This window comes from Ranitomeya variabilis, chromosome 5 (genome assembly GCF_051348905.1).
Source record: "Ranitomeya variabilis isolate aRanVar5 chromosome 5, aRanVar5.hap1, whole genome shotgun sequence".
NCBI lineage: Eukaryota > Metazoa > Chordata > Amphibia > Anura > Dendrobatidae > Ranitomeya > Ranitomeya variabilis.
Genome location: NC_135236.1, coordinates 375,208,012 through 375,227,530, shown reverse-complemented (window position 1 = coordinate 375,227,530; position 19,519 = coordinate 375,208,012). Strand labels below are relative to the sequence as shown.

General features: G+C 43.7%; 1 protein-coding gene across 3 annotated transcripts in view; it reads right to left on the bottom strand.

Annotated features, from left to right (window-relative positions):
• AASS (aminoadipate-semialdehyde synthase) overlaps positions 1-19,519 on the bottom strand; it is a 64,828-nt gene that overhangs the window by 22,651 nt on the left and 22,658 nt on the right. For all 3 annotated transcript variants that reach the window (XM_077264962.1, XM_077264963.1, XM_077264964.1), the window contains exons 3-13: positions 19,075-19,251; positions 17,408-17,492; positions 13,869-13,936; positions 13,616-13,762; positions 12,160-12,238; positions 11,953-12,080; positions 11,609-11,757; positions 9,744-9,866; positions 9,550-9,661; positions 3,932-3,991; positions 3,757-3,824 (exon numbers count right to left, since the gene is read on the bottom strand). In XM_077264962.1, the coding sequence (XP_077121077.1) occupies positions 3,757-3,824; positions 3,932-3,991; positions 9,550-9,661; positions 9,744-9,866; positions 11,609-11,757; positions 11,953-12,080; positions 12,160-12,238; positions 13,616-13,762; positions 13,869-13,936; positions 17,408-17,492; positions 19,075-19,251 (1,196 nt within the window). The remainder of the gene's footprint in view (positions 1-3,756; positions 3,825-3,931; positions 3,992-9,549; positions 9,662-9,743; positions 9,867-11,608; positions 11,758-11,952; positions 12,081-12,159; positions 12,239-13,615; positions 13,763-13,868; positions 13,937-17,407; positions 17,493-19,074; positions 19,252-19,519) is intronic.

Sequence of the window (19,519 nt, the reverse complement as noted above, 5' to 3'; positions counted from 1 at the left end):
TTAAGCCATCAAAAACATTGATCTGATCTGACATAGCATTGAGACCACTTCTAGGTAACGGGATGGGACCCTTGAGGAAGTACCGTATATACTCGAGTATAAGCCGACCCGAGTATAAGCCGACCCCCCTAATTTTGCCACAAAAAAACTGGGAAAACTTAATGACTCGAGTATAAGCCTAGGGTGGGAAATGCAGCAGCTACTGGTAAATTTCAAAAATAAAAATAGATACCAATAAAAGTAACATTAATTGAGACATCAGTAGGTTAAGTGTTTTTGAATATCCATATTGAATCAGGAGCCCCATATAATGCTCCATACAGTTCATGATGGTCCCATAAGATGCTCCATATTAAAATATGCCCCATATAATGCTCCATACAGTTCATGATGGGCTCCATAAGATGCTCCATATTAAAATATGCCCCATATAATGCTGCACAAATGTTGATTATGACCCCATAAGTGCTCCATAGAAACATTTGCCCAGCATAATGCTCCACAAATGTGGATTATGGTCCCATAAGATGCTCCATAGAGATATTTGCCCCATAGAATGCTGCACATGGCCCCATAAGATGCTCCATACAGATATTTGCCCCATATAATGCTGCACATGGCCCCATAAGATGCTCCATACAGATATTTGCCCCATATAATGCTGCACATGGCCCCATAAGATGCTCCATACAGATAATTGCCCCATATAATGCTGCACATGGCCCCATAAGATGCTCCATACAGATAATTGCCCCATATAATGCTGCACATGGCCCCATAAGATGCTCCATACAGATAATTGCCCCATATAATGCTGCACATGGCCCCATAAGATGCTCCATACAGATAATTGCCCCATATAATGTTGCACATGGCCCCATAAGATGCTCCATACAGATATTGCCCCATATAATGCTGCACATGGCCCCATAAGATGCTCCATACAGATATTGTCCCATATAATGCTGCACATGGCTCCATAAGATGCTCCATACAGATAATTGCCCCATATAATGCTGCACATGGCCCCATAAGATGCTCCATAGAGATATTTGCCCCATACAGATATTTGCCCCATATAATGCTGCACATGGCCCCATAAGATGCTCCATACAGATAATAGCCCCATATAATGCTGCACATGGCCCCATAAGATGCTCCATACAGATAATTCCCCCATATAATGTTGCACATGGCCCCATAAGATGTTCCATACAGATATTGCCCCATATAATGCTGCACATGGCCCCATAAGATGCTCCATACATGGCCCCATAAGATGCTCCATACAGATAATTGCCCCATATAATGCTGCACATGGCCCCATAAGATGCTCCATACAGATATTTGCCCCATATAATGCTGCACATGGCCCCATAAGATGCTCCATACAGATATTTGCCCCATATAATGCTGCACATGGCCCCATAAGATGCTCCATACAGATATTTGCCCCATATAATGCTGCACATGGCCCCATAAGATGCTCCATACAGATATTTGCCCCATAGATATTTGCCCCATATAATGCTGCACATGGCCCCATAAGATGCTCCATACAGATATTTGCCCCATATAATGCTGCACATGGCCCCATAAGATGCTCCATAGAGATATTTGCCCCATACAGATATTTGCCCCATATAATGCTGCACATGGCCCCATAGGATGCTCCATACAGATATTTGCCCCATATAATGCTGCACATGGCCCCATAAGATGCTCCATACAGATATTTGCCCCATATAATGCTGCACATGGCCCCATAAGATGCTCCATACAGATATTTGCCCCATATAATGCTGCACATGGCCCCATAAGATGCTCCATACAGATATTTGCCCCATATAATGCTGCACATGGCCCCATAAGATGCTCCATACAGATATTTGCCCCATAGATATTTGCCCCATATAATGCTGCACATGGCCCCATAAGATGCTCCATACAGATATTTGCCCCATATAATGCTGCACATGGCCCCATAAGATGCTCCATAGAGATATTTGCCCCATACAGATATTTGCCCCATATAATGCTGCACATGGCCCCATAGGATGCTCCATACAGATATTTGCCCCATATAATGCTGCACATGGCCCCATAGGATGCTCCATATAGATATTTGCCCCATATAATGCTGCACATGGCCCCATAAGATGCTCCATACAGATATTAGCCCCATATAATGCTGCACATGGCCCCATAAGATGCTCCATAGAGATATTTGCCCCATATAATGCTGCACATGGCCCCATAAGATGCTCCATACAGATATTTGCCCCATATAATGCTGCACATGGCCCCATAAGATGCTCCATACAGATATTTGCCCCATAGATATTTGCCCCATATAATGCTGCACATGGCCCCATAAGATGCTCCATAGAGATATTTGCCCCATACAGATATTTGCCCCATATAATGCTGCACATGGCCCCATAGGATGCTCCATACAGATATTTGCCCCATATGCTGTTGCTGCGATTAAAAAAAATAAAAAATTACATACTCACCTCTCAGGCCCCCGACACTTGCTATACTCACCTTTCCCGTTCCACCGCCAACCGCCGCTGTGTCTTTCTGTCCTCTGCACTGACGTTCAGGCAGAGGGCGGCGCGCACTAATCGCGTCATCGTGCCCTCTGACCTGAGTGTCACTGCAGAGGACGCGGAAGACGCAGCAACGCCGATGGTGGAACGGGGAGCAGGTGAATATCGCGCACTGAGTTATACTCACCTGCTCCTGGCGCGGTCCCTGCACATCTTTTCCTCAGCGCCGGCAGCTTCTTCCTGTATTGAGCGGTCACATGGTACCGCTCATTACAGTAATGAATATGCGGCTCCACCCCTATGGGAGTGGAGTCGGGTCCATATTCATTACTGTAATGAGTGGTACCATGTGACCGCTCAATACAGGAAGAAGCTGCGGGGAAAAGACGTCCAGGGACCGCGCCAGGAGCAGGTGAGTATTATTACACAGCTCCGCTCCCCCTCCCCTGCCGACCCCTGGGTATGACTCGAGTATAAGCCGAGAGGGTTACTTTCAGCCCCCAAAAAAGTGGGCTGAAAATCTCGGCTTATACTCGAGTATATACGGTAAGTAAACAGGCAGTTCTTTAGGCCACGTGCACAGGCTCAGTATTTGGTCAGCATTTTACCTCAGTATTTATAAGCCAAAACCAGAAGGGGTTGATAAATACAAAAGTGGTGACGTGTTTCTATTATACTTTTCCTCCGATTGTTCCTCTCCTGATTTTGGCTTACAAATGCTGAGGTAAAAACTTCACCAATTACTGAACGTGTGAACATGGCCTTAGACTGATATCTTGGAAGAAGGACAAGGGACAAAAATAAGATGTGAGTGACTAACAAGAGCTAAATTGTGCTCTAACAATATTCCCCTACTGATTCCTGCTGCTCCCATCTCCATCCTCTTTCTTGCATACAGACATGTGACCGCTGCAAACAGTCACCACACTAGTAGCATACACCTTCTGAACAAGAGGAGCCATAGAAATCAATGGGGTACCTGATGGATCATTAAGGTAAGAAGCCCTAGTTTTTATTTGTTTTCAGCATTGGGCCTTTTGTGATAATACATAGATGTTCCCTGTAATCTAGATAAACCCGACGTGTGTCATGTGACTGGCTGCAGACAACGGTCGTGAGGGTGACGGCTTCTATTTACATTTTTAAATTATGCAGCAGGATAATAAATATCATTGGAAAGACGAGGAATAGAAGTGACTTTTACCTGCTCTCCCGCAGCTTCTGGATATATTTGTATTTAGGCATCAGCGTACCATTGCTTGCAATCACTGCCTGGGTTTAGCAATCGCAAACGAGAAAAAAAAAAAGGGATTGTTCAAAATGTTATCAAAGTCGAGCAATGAAGATGATTAAATGGACAGAACGGTATAAAGACTTACATTCCGAACAACAGGAGAAAATTTTTCCTGCTCAATTGGTTTTGTAGCATTTGACATCAGCTGAAGAGGGGGAAAGACAAATTTACACAGGAATGGGTCAGTGCTAAAGCAAAAACAGCATCAAAACTAAGGCTGCCGTCACACTAGCAGTATTTGGTCAGTATTTTACCTCAGTATCTGTAAGCCAAAACCAGCAGTGGGTGATAAATGCAGAAGTGGAGCATATGTTTCTATTTTACTTTTCCTCTATTTGTCCCACTCCTGGTTATGGCTTACAAATACTGAGGTAAAATACTGACCAAATACTGCTAGTGTGACTGCAGCCTAAGAGCACGTCCTAAATTAGACCTTTGGGATCAAACGATGAGCAGTATGGACATTTTTGTACGCGTACCCTTAAAACCCCAGCTACCCTAGTACAATGAAGAGTACGGCCACATTCAGGTGTTGGAAGCTTTTTCATACATAGAAAAAAAAAAAGGAAGAAACCAGACTATTTTTCATTAATGTGCTAGGTCACATTTTCCTCCATTTTTGGCTGTATTTTGTATCCAATAAAGAAAGCCTCTCCTACCCATTAAAGCAATAGAAAGAGACCTGATTTGGATGGATGGATGGAGGGAAGTGCCATCCTCTAGTATTTATTGATGGCCCATTCTCCAGAAACCACCATGTTTGATTGCCACATGATCATTTTTTATTTGCAGACAATTCCGCCCTGGAATTTCATTGCCCACTATGTCTGTATTTAACCCCCCCCCCCCAAAAAAAAAAGAGAAAAAAAAAAATTCAGCTTGGTTTAAGTTGGTATACATGCCGCACATAAACGCATGTTCACATTGGCCATAAAGCATACAAAACCTACAAGAAACAAAATGATCTGTTTTTGATCACAAATAGCATAAAAGCCATCCCAATGCGACAAGGTGACTCTGGGAGGTTCTAAACTGTCTAATATTAAAAGCCTTACCATGTGTCAAAGTTGACCTCAGTGTGTGAATAAGGGCAGACAAAAGGACCGGGTCCCAACCAGTGGACACCAGTCTGGGGAAGTCTTTAAAGGGAATCTAAACAAAAGAAAGTCAAAACCGCACCCTTTCATATATAAATTGAAGGTCTCAGCGGACACAAGGGCGCACGTCCAAAACCAGGGAGCCCATCCCGGCCAGTATCAAGACCACAAAGAACAAAACGACAGCGCCACAATGGATGGTGAAAAAATAGGAGCTTACATTTATTCTGCCTCCTGTAGCGACGTTTCGGTCAACAGACTTGATAAAGGTCTGTTGACCGAAACGTCACTACAGGAGGCAGAACAAATGTAAGCTCCTATTTTTTCACCATCCATTGTGGCGGTCTTTTTGTTCTTTGTGGTCTTTAAAGGGAATCTGTCACCTACTTTTTTGAATACAAGATGTGGCCACAGCCTTTAGGGTCTTATCTACAGCATTCTGTAATTCTGTAGATAAGCCCCCGATGTTTTTCTTATCTTTCAGGTTACAAGTTAGATTATACTCACCCAGGGGCGGTCCGGTCCGATGGGCGTCGCGGTCCAGGTCTGGCGCCTCCCATCTTCATGCGATGACGTCCTCTTCTTTGCTTCCTTTCGCGGCTCCTGCGCAGGCGTACTTTATCTGCCCTGTAAAAGGCAGCGCAAAGTACTGGAGTGCGCAGGCACCGGGAAAGGTCCGAGAAGCCCAGCGCCTGCGCACTACAGTACTTTGCGCTGTCCTCAACAGGGTAGATAAAGTACGCCTGCGCAAGAGCTGCAATAGGCAGCAAGGAAGAGGATGTCATTGCATGAAGATGAGAGGCCCCTGACCCGGACCGTGACGCCCATCAGACCGGACCGCCGCTCCAGGTGAGTATAATTTAACTTGTTTTTCTTATCTTTCAGGATACATCGGGGGCTTATCTACAGCATTAGGGTACCGTATACGATTTACCAACGATCACGACCTGCGATACGACCTGGCCGTGATCGTTGGTAAGTCGTTGTGTGGTCGCTGGGGAGCTGTCACACAGACCGCTCTCCAGCGACCAACGATGCCTAGGTTCGCTGGTAACCAGGGTAAACATCGGGTTACTAAGCGCAGGGCCGCGCTTAGTAACCCGATGTTTACCGTGGTTACCAGCGTAAAAGTAAAAAAAAAAAAACCGTACATACTCACCATCTGATGTCCGTCAGGTCCCTTGCCGTCTGCTTCCTGCTGTGACTGAGTGCCGCCGTACAGTGAGAGCAGAGTGCAGCGGTGACGTCACCGCTGTGATCTGCTCTCACTTTCCGGCCGGCAGACAGTCAGAGCGGGAAGCAGACGGCAAGGGACCTGACGACATCAGATGGTGAGTATGTACGGTTTTTTTTTTTTTACTTTTACGCTGGTAACCACGGTAAACATCGGGTTACTAAGCGCGGCCCTGCGCTTAGTAACCCGATGTTTACCCTGGTTACAAGCGAACGCATCGCTGGATCGCTGTCACACACAACGATCCAGCGATGACAGCGGGAGATCCAGCGACGAAAGAAAGTTCCAAACGATCTGCTACGACGTACGATTCTCAGCAGGGTCCCTGATCGCTGCTGCGTGTCAGACACTGCGAGATCGTAACTATATCGCTAGAACGTCACGGATCGTGCCGTCGTAGCGATGAAAATGCCACTGTGTGACGGTACCCTTAGAGAATGCTGTAGATAAGCCCCTAAAGGCGGTGGCTGCAGCTTATATACGAAAAAGTAGGTGACAGATTCCCTTTAAATGTGGTTTCTAGTTCAGGAAAGGGCGGCCACACCCCGGATTGCACAGAATGCCAAAAAAAAAATCAAAGGACTTCCCGATCAGAGTCACCTTGTCGCGGTGGGATGGCTTTTATGCGATCTTTGATCAAAAACAGTATTACTAAGAACTCTGTGTCATTTAACCCCTTAATCCCATTGGACGTACTATCCAGTCGAGGTGACCTGGGACTTAATTCCCAGTGACGGGATAGTACGTCCAGCGCGATCAGCTGCGCTCACGGGGGGAGCGCGGACGATCGCGGCCGGGTGTCAGCTGACTATCGCAGCTGACATCCGGCACTATGTGCCAGGAGCGGTCACGGACCGCTCCTGGTACTTTAACCCCCGGGACACTGCGATCAAACTTGATCGCAGCGTTCCGGCGGAACAGGGAAGCATTGCGCAGGGAGGGGGCTCCCTGTGTGCTTCCCTGAGACCCTCAGAGCAACGCGACGTGATCGCGTTGCTCCGAGGGCCGCCTACCTCCTCCTCCCTGTAGGCCCGGATCCAAAATGGCCGCGGGGGGCCTTCCAGGTCCTGCAGTGAGGTGGCTGCAGTGCCTGTGTGATCGCTGCTCTGACACAGTGCACTGCAAAGTGTCAGATCAGCGATCTGACACTATAGTGTCCACACTGGGACAAAGTAAAAAAAGTTAAAAAAAAAATATTTACATGTGTAACAAAAAAAATAAAAAAATCCAAAATAAAGAAAAAAATATATTGTTCCAATAAATACATTTCTTTATCTAAATAAAAAAAAACAATAAAAGTACACATATTTAGTATCGCCGCGTCCGTAACGACCCGACCTATAAAATTGTACCACTAGTTAACCCCTTCAGTGAACATCGTCACAAAAAAAAGAGGCAAAAAACAACGCTTTATTATCATACCGCTGAACAAAAAACGCTGAAAACGTCATCTTGTCCCACAAAAAACGAGCCGCCATACAGCATCATCAGCGAAAAAAATAAAAAAGTTATAGTCCTCAGAATAAAGCGATGCAAAAATAATTTTTTATATAAAATAGTTTGTATTGTATAAAAGCGGTAAATGAGGTATCGCTGTAATCGTACTGACCCGAAGAATAAAACTGCTTTATCCATTTTACCAAACGCGGAACGGTATAAACTCCCCCCCCCCCAAAAAAAAAAAAGAAATTCATGAATAGCTGTTTTTTGGTCATTCTGCCTCACAAAAATCAGAATAAAAAGCGATCAAAAAAGGTCATGTGCCCAAAAATGGTTCCAATAAAAAAATCAACTCGTCCCACAAAAAACAAGACCTCACATGACTCTGTGGACCAAAATATGGAAAAATTATAGCTCTCAAAATGTGGAGACGCAAAAACTATATTTTGCAATAAAAACCGTCTTTTAGTGTGTGACAACTGTCAATCATAAAAATCCGCTAAAAAAACAGCTATAAATAGTAAATCAAACCCAGTTCATCACCCCCTTAGTTAGGGAAAAGCAATAAAATTTTGAGCACCTTGAGGGGTGCAGTTTTTAGAATGGTGTCACACTTGGGTATTTTCTATCATATAGACCCCTCAAAGTGACTTCAAATGTTATGCGGTCCCTAAAAAAAAAAAAAAAAAAAAATGGTGTCGCAAAAATGAGAAATTGTTGGTCAACTTTTAACCCTTATAACTCCCTAGCAAAAAAAATGTTGGTTCCAAAATTGTGCTGATGTAAAATAGACATGTGGTAAATGTTACTTATTAAGTATTTTGTGTGACATATCTCTGGGATTTAAGGGCATAAAAAGTCAAAGTTGGAAAATAGCGAAATTTTCAAAATTTTCGCCAAATTTCCATTTTTTTCACAAATAAACGCAGGTAATATCAAATAAACGTTACTGCTATCATGAAGTACAATATGTCACGAGAAAACAATGTCAGAATCATCAGGATCCATTGAAGCGTTCCAGAGTTATAACCTCATAAAAGGACAGTGGTCAGAGTTGTAAAAATTGGCCCAGTCATTAACGTGCAAACCACCCTTGGGGTTAAGGGGTTAAATGCACTTTTGCTTTTACTTATTTAGTTACAGCAGGGTTTTTGCTCATTTTGTGTCGTGTAGGTTTTGTATGTCTGTATTCTGTTCTGTCCCAACCTGTAGAACTTGTCTGAGTAGTTGCAGAAATGGTCAAAGGGTGCGGCGATCCCCTCCCACCATGGGGATAATGCCATATTGTATTGGAAAACGATCACTGCAGATCTGTTTATACAGACAATATAAACCAAGAACGCCTGGGGAAGCAGTACACCATTAGCACTGGAGCGGCAGCGGATGGGAGATTTCTACCTACATCCAGGGAACACTAGTGGGAATTTCTCTATGGGTCTTCTATTACTCCTAGTGCTATAAAATGATTTCCATTCTTCATTTTCTACAGTGAATTAACTTCCATACTACTCAGCCTTGAAACAGTAATGTAACAGAAAAGAACAAAGTAACCACATGACACTTGTAAACCTTGGTAGCATTACACTCCGGGTGAGCCCAGGACCTCAGCGCTCCACTTATTTCATATACATGGGATATTGGCACGATTCCCCTCTTAATGCATCACAAGCTTACCTTGAAAGCACTGCCAGACGGAGATTAACTTATAAGAACTAAAGCTTGTCAAGAAGCAGGCATTTGCATTCATCAATTCACCACTAACAGACCTAAAATATTACAAATCTACGGCTCGCCAGGTCCCAGCTATACAAAGATGCAAAGAACTTTCCTGGAAAAAGAAAAATGTGCTGCCTTCTCCTGAGACACTGAGACTTTGTCCACAAAAATGCTCGAAAAATAGATACGGTAATAAGAAAGACTTGGTATACTCACCATCTCCTCAACGTATGGGAACAACATGTCTCCAAAGTACTCCGTGGCTTCAATAGGAAGCTGCGCAGGCAAATTATCAATGGAGCACATCAGAATACCATTTCCTTCAACGCTAGAACATAGAACAAGTTTATTCTGGAAGTAAAGGGTTTCACTGTGGTTCAAAGGGGAAAATAAAGAATAATACGACTTACCTGTCATGAATAATATGCTGGTCGGCGTCATACATGCAAAAAGGCATATCGATGGTGGTACACTCAGTCATGAAATCTATGGATCCCCCAGTGTCTGCAGAGATGTCACCGATGGCTAAAAGTCTGAAGAATTAAAGTAACACATTTATGACATGGAACAGAGCACTAAAGCAAGATGGCAGCACAAGACTCCATCCCTCTCATCGACGGGACACGCTGAGTATTCAGGAAAATGCAATTACCTACAGTAGATTTAATGGTCGGCACGCAAAGTCAAACAGGACACAGAAAGTTGAAAAAGAAAATGTACAGTGAGACTATAGAAATAATGACCCTGGATTAGCCACATACAAAGCAACGTTTCCCAACTCATTTACCAACGTAAAGGAGTTTTCCCAACTTAGCCAAGATAGCGGACAGATTGCTGACTACTGGGGTCCAACTGTTGGGACCCCGACCAATCTTAGTAACTGAGATGACTGCCTGTACAGAGCGATGGACGCACATGTGCACCATAGCTTAATTCATTCTCTTCTGTCAGGGGATTGGTGTATATGCATGGTCACTGCTCCATTCTAATGCACCACTTTATTTCTCAGAATCAGTAGGAGTCCCCGTAATCAGACACAGGAAATTAGTTGGGAATACCCCTTTATGGCCATGTACACACGCAGCAGAAACTCACAGCTGCAGATATCGGTGCAAAGTTGTGGCAAATTCACTGAAATACATCCACAACACAGTCCACATGCCATGCGGTGATGTAACCTCATCCACTTGCCTGCTATTATATAGATTTACTGCAGCAATTATGTCCCATGTGAATTCTTCCTTAGGATGAATTTACCTACATTTAGGTGCCAAAGTTTGAACCAAAAACTGTAATGTCTTCAAAAACAATAAGAAATATCCAGGAATTACTTCTACTTCTTCCTGCTGCATCAAATCATCAAATCTTGCCTCAAATTGTACAGTATATGCATGTTTCCTGTCTTGGGTGTGTTCACACTGAGTTTTTCGGAGCAGAAACACCAAAAACCCTCAAATCAAAACTTGTGGTCTTTGGACGGTTTCTGTTTGTATGTGCACATTGAGGTTTTGCTCAGTTTCTGCTCTGAAAACTCTGCAAAAAGACTCGTTTTTTAAGAGGATTTGGAGAGTTTCCACCCAGTTTCAGCCCCAAAACCTCCTAAAACAACTCTGGGAGCACATTCCTGATAACTGATAAGTTTTCCAGTGGAAACTACTTCAGGAAACGCTCCTTTAAAAGGTATGCTTCCATTGAGCTTTTGAGGCATTTCTGGTTCAGAAATGGAGTGGAAACTCTCCAAATACTCCTCAAAAACTTGGAGCTTCTACTGCGTAAACTCAGGGTGCAAATACCCTTAGAGCTTTTGAGGATTTTTTTTTAAAGAGTTTTTCAAGTGTTTTTGCAGAGTTTTTCCTTTTTATTGCAGCCTTTGGACAATGCCTAGGTCAGAGTAAATTCCAACAGGAGATATTACAAAAAAGTGAAGGGTACTCTCATTTCTCCCATCAAGAATGTTTCAAAATCTGAAGTGGAAGAAAAACACAATCATTTTACAATTGAAATGACTAAGAAGATTTCTTTTTAAGCTTTATGTGATTTTTCAGGCACTTTTAAGAGTGGACTTTTTCTAAAATTTTCAGCAAAAAACCTCAGAGTGCTCATGGCCAGATACTGTCTTTAGGACAGTTGTCTTTGCCTTCTCCTTCTTTGCATAGCACTCACTTGCAGATTCCTTGCAGTGGCACATAAACTACATTGCAGAAAGGAGCATACATGACAAAACAAGCATGGTACATCACGACAGCGGTGCCGGTAGCGGTGCAGCAGTGCCTACTTGTGCGGTAGTTCTGGACATCCCTCTGTGACAACAGCAGTAGACTTAACCGGTGCTAGCAGCCTTTGAGCATCCTGTCTGTTGAGCAAACGGGGCGTATGGGGATCCCAATATATTCCGTTAATTAAACAAGTTGTGTAAGGTGCAATCTTTTGGGGGAAAAAAAGAACAGGAAAAGAAAAAGGATTAGTATGGCTGCCATGTCATACAGATAGGCCAATATAAAAAAAAATAGAAATAACACAACTCAAGTATAGGGTGGTAGACTGCGATATAAGATCATTTATTGATTAAAGCAGTCATGTAATACATGTATGAACTAAAGAAACATTTCTTACACTTACATCAATATTAAACCTTGAGGTATAAAGTTCTGGATTCTTATCATACTCTACTGGATCATAGACACCATCGGTTTTCCTTACAAGGTGGTGATGACGGCTTAGCACAGTTCCATACACTTTTCGGAGATCTGCAGGGAAGATGAAAGATGATTGGGTGGCAGACATACCACGGAAAAAAAAAGCTCTCTGCCAAGAAATGCGTTTTACCTCCAGTCTTGGAAACTTCTCTCAGCTCATGAGGTTCTACAAATTCGCAGGGTAATTCATTAAACATTTCCTGAGCTCCCTAATTTGCAAGAAAGAATTTAACAAATTGAAAAAAAAATAATTAACACCCAGCGTTTGCTTCATTTCACGTCAAATTCTAAAGTGAAATACAAAATGTTTTTGTATAATGATGCATGGCTGAGAAATTTATTGTCCAGACATTCGGTAATGTGCATAAACAACATTCACATTCATTCTTAAAGTGTAAAGGAAACAATTTACATTTGTTTTCCATTAATCACTAGAACAAGATGTGATAAGAATATTGTAATATATTTTGTTACAGAACAATGCTGCTTTCTCCAATTATCCGACAAATCTTCTTCATTGCATTAATTATTAAATTTTAGGGTGCAGTCAGACAGAGATCGGAATGCAGTGCACGGACAGGCTGGCGGCTCTCCCAAACCTAGCGTGACAGCTTCATATATTTCTATGCAGCTGTCAGGCTCGGGTTGAGAGAGCCGCCAGCCAGTCTGAGCACTGATGGAATGTCGAGGCTGCAGCCAATCAGAAGCTACTAATTGGCTGCAGCCATTACAGCACTCTCATCGGAAGAGGAAGTCAGGAGCCCAAGAGGCAACACCAGCAACAGAACGGGGCAGCAGATCCAGTAGGTGAATAATGTTTGGCTTTTTTATTTTTAAGCACCCTAGGCCCATTGGGACAGCTTTTAAATGTAGTAGACAACAATTTTAAAGCCTTTAGGGCACAGATAGGGCGTATAGCTCGTGTGATGATCGCATCGCACTGCACAGACTTACCTGGCACCTCTCCTACCTGAGCAAGACAGTATGATGTACGGTATTTTTTATGCAGCTGTCAAGTTCAGGTCAGGAGAGCAGACAGCCAGTATGAGGACGGAGATGCGATCCTCGCATGAGAAATACAGCCGTCTGTCTGCGCCCTGAACATGATACCGGGATTAGAGATTGCAGAATTTATCCTCTTGTTTAGCACCAGTCCAGTTAGTCAAAAGAAGATCAAGGAATGGTGGGAGGTAAAAAGAGTTGCAGGTTCCTATCCAGCTGTCACAGATTACAGACTAGGCCAATGGACAGGACACCTGCAAATCAATTCTCCCATCTCTAACCAGTATCTTAGCTCTCCATTATATTTTAGGGGTGTTCAGAGGTCAGTGACAAATGGTCGGATCGCACTGTACAAGCTGGATGGCTGCACGTCTCCTGACCTGAGCGTGACAGCTTCACAGAAATATATGACGCTAACATGCTCGGGTCCGGAGATGCATCGTCAGTCCATGCATTGCGATCAGACCTCGGACCGATTATCACTGACATCTGAAACTGGCCTCAGTCACATTAGTCATTTAAAATCCTGGCGTATTTCATTGGCTCTTGACAGTGAAAGGAAAAAAAAAAAATCAGGTTCTCACTTTTGAAACATTGCCTGTCCCAGTAAACACAAAGGTCAGAGGTCCAATAGATTTTGGCATCAAGCCAAGAGATATTTCATATCCCGCATCCCTCACAGCCTGGACAGCTTGGCTGCTGTTCCGGTAGTTATGAGCCATACCTATATGCTGCAAACACAAAAAACACAGCATAAAGGAACAAAAGCCAAAAATCAACATATTAAAGGTTCAGTCTAATAACAGATATCATGTTAGTACATTTTACTCAACTTACCATGAAAGGTGTGTGGTGTCCCAGTGCAAGGAACCTCAGGCCCAATCCATGCAACATGTTGATCATTCCTACATAGATGGATTGAATGGGTTCAGTTGGGGGTGTTTTTTAGGTGCACAATGTAGATCACTCACAGACAAGTATGGCATTTGAGCTTAGAGAAAAGGCGATTACATGACTGCATGTTGAATCTCTAGAACAGGATGCCACCACCGCTGTATTGTCTACATACACACAGCCGCAGTTCTTCAAGAACTCAATTTTAACTCCATGTATAACCTTTTTCATTTTCACATTTTTTTTTTTTTTTTTTTTTTTTTTTAAGTCTGAAAAAATTTGTTTTGCCTTCCTCTGGATCAACATGTTAGGGCATGTTAGGTTAGGCTATGGGTTGAACTAGATGGACTTAAACCTTAATAACTATGTAACTATGAATACATATTTCTAATTTGCAGTGCCACCTTTTCAAGGTGGATGATTTAAATACCTACTGTATTTTTCGGACTATAAGACACTTTTTCCTCCAAAAATTTGGAATAAAAAGGGGGTGCGTCTTATAGTCCGGATGTACCTGCTCTGGCTGTGGATGGGGAGCGTCAGCGGTGGAGGAGCGGGTCGCAGAAGCCTGGTGCTGTGGCTATCCCCTGTGCCCGCCGTTAAAGAGAAATGAACATTCACTGCTTCCCACACCCATAATCCCTCCCACCTCTGTGCACTGAAGCTGGCGCCAAGAGGTGGAATGTACTATGGGAGTGGGGAGAACTGAATATTCATTTATCTTTAATAGCGAGCACAGTGTTAGCCGCAGCCGCCTGCTTCCTGTAGCGGCTGGGCGATCACGTGTGCCCGCTATTAAAGAGAATGAATATTCACTGCTCTCCATGCCCATGGGAGTGGAGAGCAGTGAATAATCATTCTTTATAGTAGCGGGCACATGTGATCGCCCAGTAGCTGCAGGAAGCCAGCGGCAGCAGCTAACAGTGTGCCTGCTATTAAAGATGGTGAATATTCACTACTTCCGACGCCCATAGTCACCGGCGTGGGGAGCAGTGAGTATTCCGTCAGCTGATCTCAGCTTGTAAAGCAGCGTATGTCGTCACTGCCTTGCACTGCTTACAAGCATAAATCAGCTGCTGGAATCAGAACAGGATGAAGAACAGGGTTGGTAAGTAGAATGTGTTTTTTTTTTGTTTTGTTTTTTTATTATGTTTATGTTTTTCTGATGGAGACCACACATACCAGGATGGGGATGAGGGGGACCACGCATACCAGGATGGGGATGAGGGGGACCACGCATACCAGGATGGGGATGAGGGAGACCACGCATACCAGGATGGGGATGAGGGGGACCACCCATACCAGGATGGGGATGAGGGGGACCACCCATACCAGGATGGGAATGAGGGGGACCACCCATACCAGGATGGGGATGAGGGGGACCACGCATACCAGGATTGGGATGAGGAGAACCACGCATACCAGGATGGGGATGAGGGAGACCACGCATACCAGGATGGGGATGAGGGGGAACCACGCGTACGAGGATGGGAATGAGGGGGACCACGCGTACGAGGATAGGGGATGAGGGGGACAACGCATAAGAGGATGAGGGGGACCACATGTACCAGGATGGGGGGGGGACCATGTATATCAGGATGGAGATGAGGGTGCCACGTATACCAAGATGGTGATAATGGGGCCATGTATACCAGGATGGTGATGAGGGTCCATGTATAACTAGATTGGGGACATATACACTGCTCAAAAAAATAAAGGGAACACAGAATATAACTCCAAGTAAATCACTCTTCTGTGAAATCAAAATTGTCCATTTAGGAAGCAACACTGTTTGACAATCAATTTTACATGCTGTTGTGCAAATGGAATAAACAACAGATGGAAATTATTGTCAATTATCAAGACACACTCAATAAAGGAGTGGTTCTGCAGGTGAGGACCACAGACCACATCTCAGTACCAATGCTTTCTGGCTGATGTTTTGGTCATTTGTGAATGTTGGTTGTGCTTTCACACTCGTGGTAGCATGAGACGGACTCTACAACCCACACAAGTAGCTCAGGTAGTGCAGCTCATCCAGGATGGCACATCAATGCGAGCTGTGGCAAGAAAGTTTGCTGTGTCTGTCAGCGTAGTGTCCAGAGGCTGGAGACGCTACTAGGAGACAGGCCAGTACACCAGGAGACATGGAGGGGGCTATAGGAGGGTAACAACCCAGCAGCAGGACCGCTACCTCAGCCTTTGTGAAAGGAGGTACAGGAGGAGCACTGCCAGAGCCCTGCAAAATGAGCTCCAGCAGGCCAAAAATATGCAGGCGTCTGCACAAACGGTTAGAAACCAACTCCATGAGGATGGTCTGAGTGCCCGATGTCCACAGATGGGAGGTTGTGCTCACAGCCCAACACCATGAAGGACGCTTGGCCTTTGCCACAGTACACCAGGATTGGCAAAGTCGCCACTGGTGCCCTGTGCTCTGCACAGATGAAAGCAGGTTCACACTGAGCACATGTCACAGATGTGACAGAGTCTGGAAACGCTGTGGAGAGCGATCTGCTGCCTACAATATCCTTCAGCATGACCGGTTTGGCAGTGGGTCAGTAATAGTGTGGGGTGGCATTTCTTTGGAGGGCTGGCTGCAAAGCCCTCCATGTGCTCGCCAGAGGTAGCTTGACTGCCTTTAGGTACCTAGATGAGATCCTCAGACCCCTTGTGAGACCATATGCTGGTGCGTTTGGCCCTGGGTTCCTCCTAATGCAGGACAGTGCCAGACCTCATGTGGCTGGAGTGTGTCAGCAGTTCCTGCAAGATGTAGGCATTGTAGCTATGAAATGGCCCGCCCGTTATCCAGACCTGAATCCGATTGAACACATCTGGGACATCATGTCTCGCATCATCCAGCAACGTCACGTTGCACCACAGGCTGTCGAGGAGTTGGAGGATGCTTTAGCCCAGGTCTGGGAGGAGATCCCTCAGGAGACCATCCGCCGCCTCATCAGGAGCACGCCCAGGTGTTGAAGGGAGGCCACACAAATACACGCACACACACACAACAGAACATCATTTCCTTGTCTTGAGGCATTTCCACTGAAGATGGACCAGCCTGTAATTTGATTTTCCACTTTGATTTTGATCATCATTCCAAATCCAGAACTCCATGGGATATTAATTTTGTTTTACATTGATCATTTTTGTTTTATTATTCTCAACACATTCCACTATGTAATGAATAAAGATTTGCAACTGAAATATTTCCTTCAGTGATATATCTAGGATGTGGTATTTTAGTGTTCCCTTTATTTTTTTGAGCAGTGTATGTACCAGAATGAGGGATATTAGTACAGAATTGAGGGACATTACCCATGTAGCAGTGTCAGCAGCAGATCCCCTCCATCTCATAACAGTGTATCATGACCACATTTTTTGCATCAATTTTTTCTATTTTCCTCCTCTGAAACCTAGGTGCGTCTTACAGTCCAAAAAAATATGGTAAGTGGAATCTTCAAGAATATTAGCACATGTACCTGCTACACCAGCCCATTGTCCAAAGGCCACAACTCGCATTCCCCTATGATCCATCATTTTTTCATAATCAATTAGTCTAATTTCCTTTGGAAGAAAAAAAAATAATGCATGATTATCGTGCATTTAAAATGAACACAAGATTAGCATACAAAAAAAATATAATAATAATTCAATACAAAAACAGAAACGCAAATGTTTTAGTTTATTTTGAAAACCTTACTTAGCAATTATGATATTGCTTAAAGAGGACCCATCAAATCGCTTGATGTTTTGTAAATCGATGTATACTTCATAACATACCAATTTTGCAGCATCTTTTCTTATACACTCCGATTGTACAGCTCCTTAATTTATCCCTCATAGTGGGTGTTACCAGTGTCCCCTACACCAGAGGTGTCAAACTGCATTCCTCGAGGGCCGCCAACAGGTCATGTTTTCAGGATTTCCTTGTATTGTACAGGTGATAATTTAATCTCCTGCACAGAATGATTCCAGCACCTTGTGGAATGCTAAGGAAATCCTGAAAACATGACCTGTTGGCGGCCCTCGAGGAATGCAGTTTGACACCTCTGCCCTACACAGTAACCAATTACTGCTGACAATGCTAGACTGTATGGTCGCACCCTTTTGACAAAGTAAACAATTCCCCATTGGCAAATGATTCAAAAAAGGTGTTTCAGCATTGAAATCTAAGAAACAGGTGCAATTAGTGACACAGACATGTCAGCCCATCTGTGACCCATATATCCTCCAAGTTATTTAAATATGTGAACTTTCAAGATCTGTTTTTGGCAAACAAAGTATATAGCGCAATAGTCCCATAACCTTTAAAACTGTTATTCTCATGTTGTTACACAGATATAGACAGGTAGACCGTGGGAAAATATGCACGTCTGCAACATACTTGCTTTTTCTATCTTCTTCCATTCTCCAGCTATGTCCTTCTGATCATTGTTTGCCACTCATTGCCAAGGGAACTGGCCACCTCTGCTGTTTACATGAAGGCTAGTTGGAAACTGGAGCATGTGCGCTAGTTTCTGAACCCAGCTACCACTCTCCAGTCCAGTTCCTCAAGGAAATGGCTGCTGAGCATGCACTGTAGCCCCAGGAGCAGTTCTACACTTCTGCTAAGCCAGAGAAACCAAGAAGAGACCTGCCCACACGCCTACCCTGAAGCACAAACATGTTCCTCACCATAGAGAGACTGCTTGTGCTTCGGTGCGGCCTGTGGTCAGGTCTTTCCTTGGTTTCTCTGGCTTAGAGCAGGAAGATAAGACCATGCATAAAGTCCCACACCGGAGCACGGGCATATCATTAACTGAAAACACTGATTACACAAGAACCACAAGACAGATTTCTTCACCCCAGGTATCATTTTAATCTGTTTAACACTGCCAATCTGACAGTGTCTGTAGGTTACTGAGCAAAATCCTGCTTACAGGTTTTTTTTAAAGAAACAGAGACAGTGCCTTGTGGCCAAACAGTGAATCCGGGATTAAATACGCAGTGGAAAAGGATCACACGAACAAGATATCTAACGGAACCTGTGGATGTGTAAGTTGACCCATTGCTCATTTATACCCAGTTTTAGAAAGATATTAGGTAAATGGTACGTCTTCAATTCTTCCAGTGACAAGTAGAGCACAGACATTACGTTAATAATTACCTGTTTCAGAATTTCATCCAACAATGACATATTTGCCTCTTGAGCCTTTATAGTATGCGAAAAGAAAGCATAGGTCTTTTTGGGAAGGAGTTTTTCCTCTGGTGGCCTCTTCACTCCTACAATAAGGGACGCATCGGAAATGTCCTCCTGCAGAATTCCACCAGCTTTGATATAATCCTTAAAAACAAAAACTTACTATTATAAAGGGGTTAGGCATTAGCACAAAGCATGTTTATATAGGTAAGTAGTTTGGTACCTTACTCGCTCAGTGATTTAGTGTTACCAAAATCTTACAACTGATAATTCTTAACTCCTCAGATCAAAAAACAGTATTCATTCACGGATGTTAATTATCTGGACAGGTATAGCCAATACATCAATACGGTACCTATAAGTAACGGAGGTGTGTGGAATGGAACACTAATATTTTAGTTCTACATTTGAA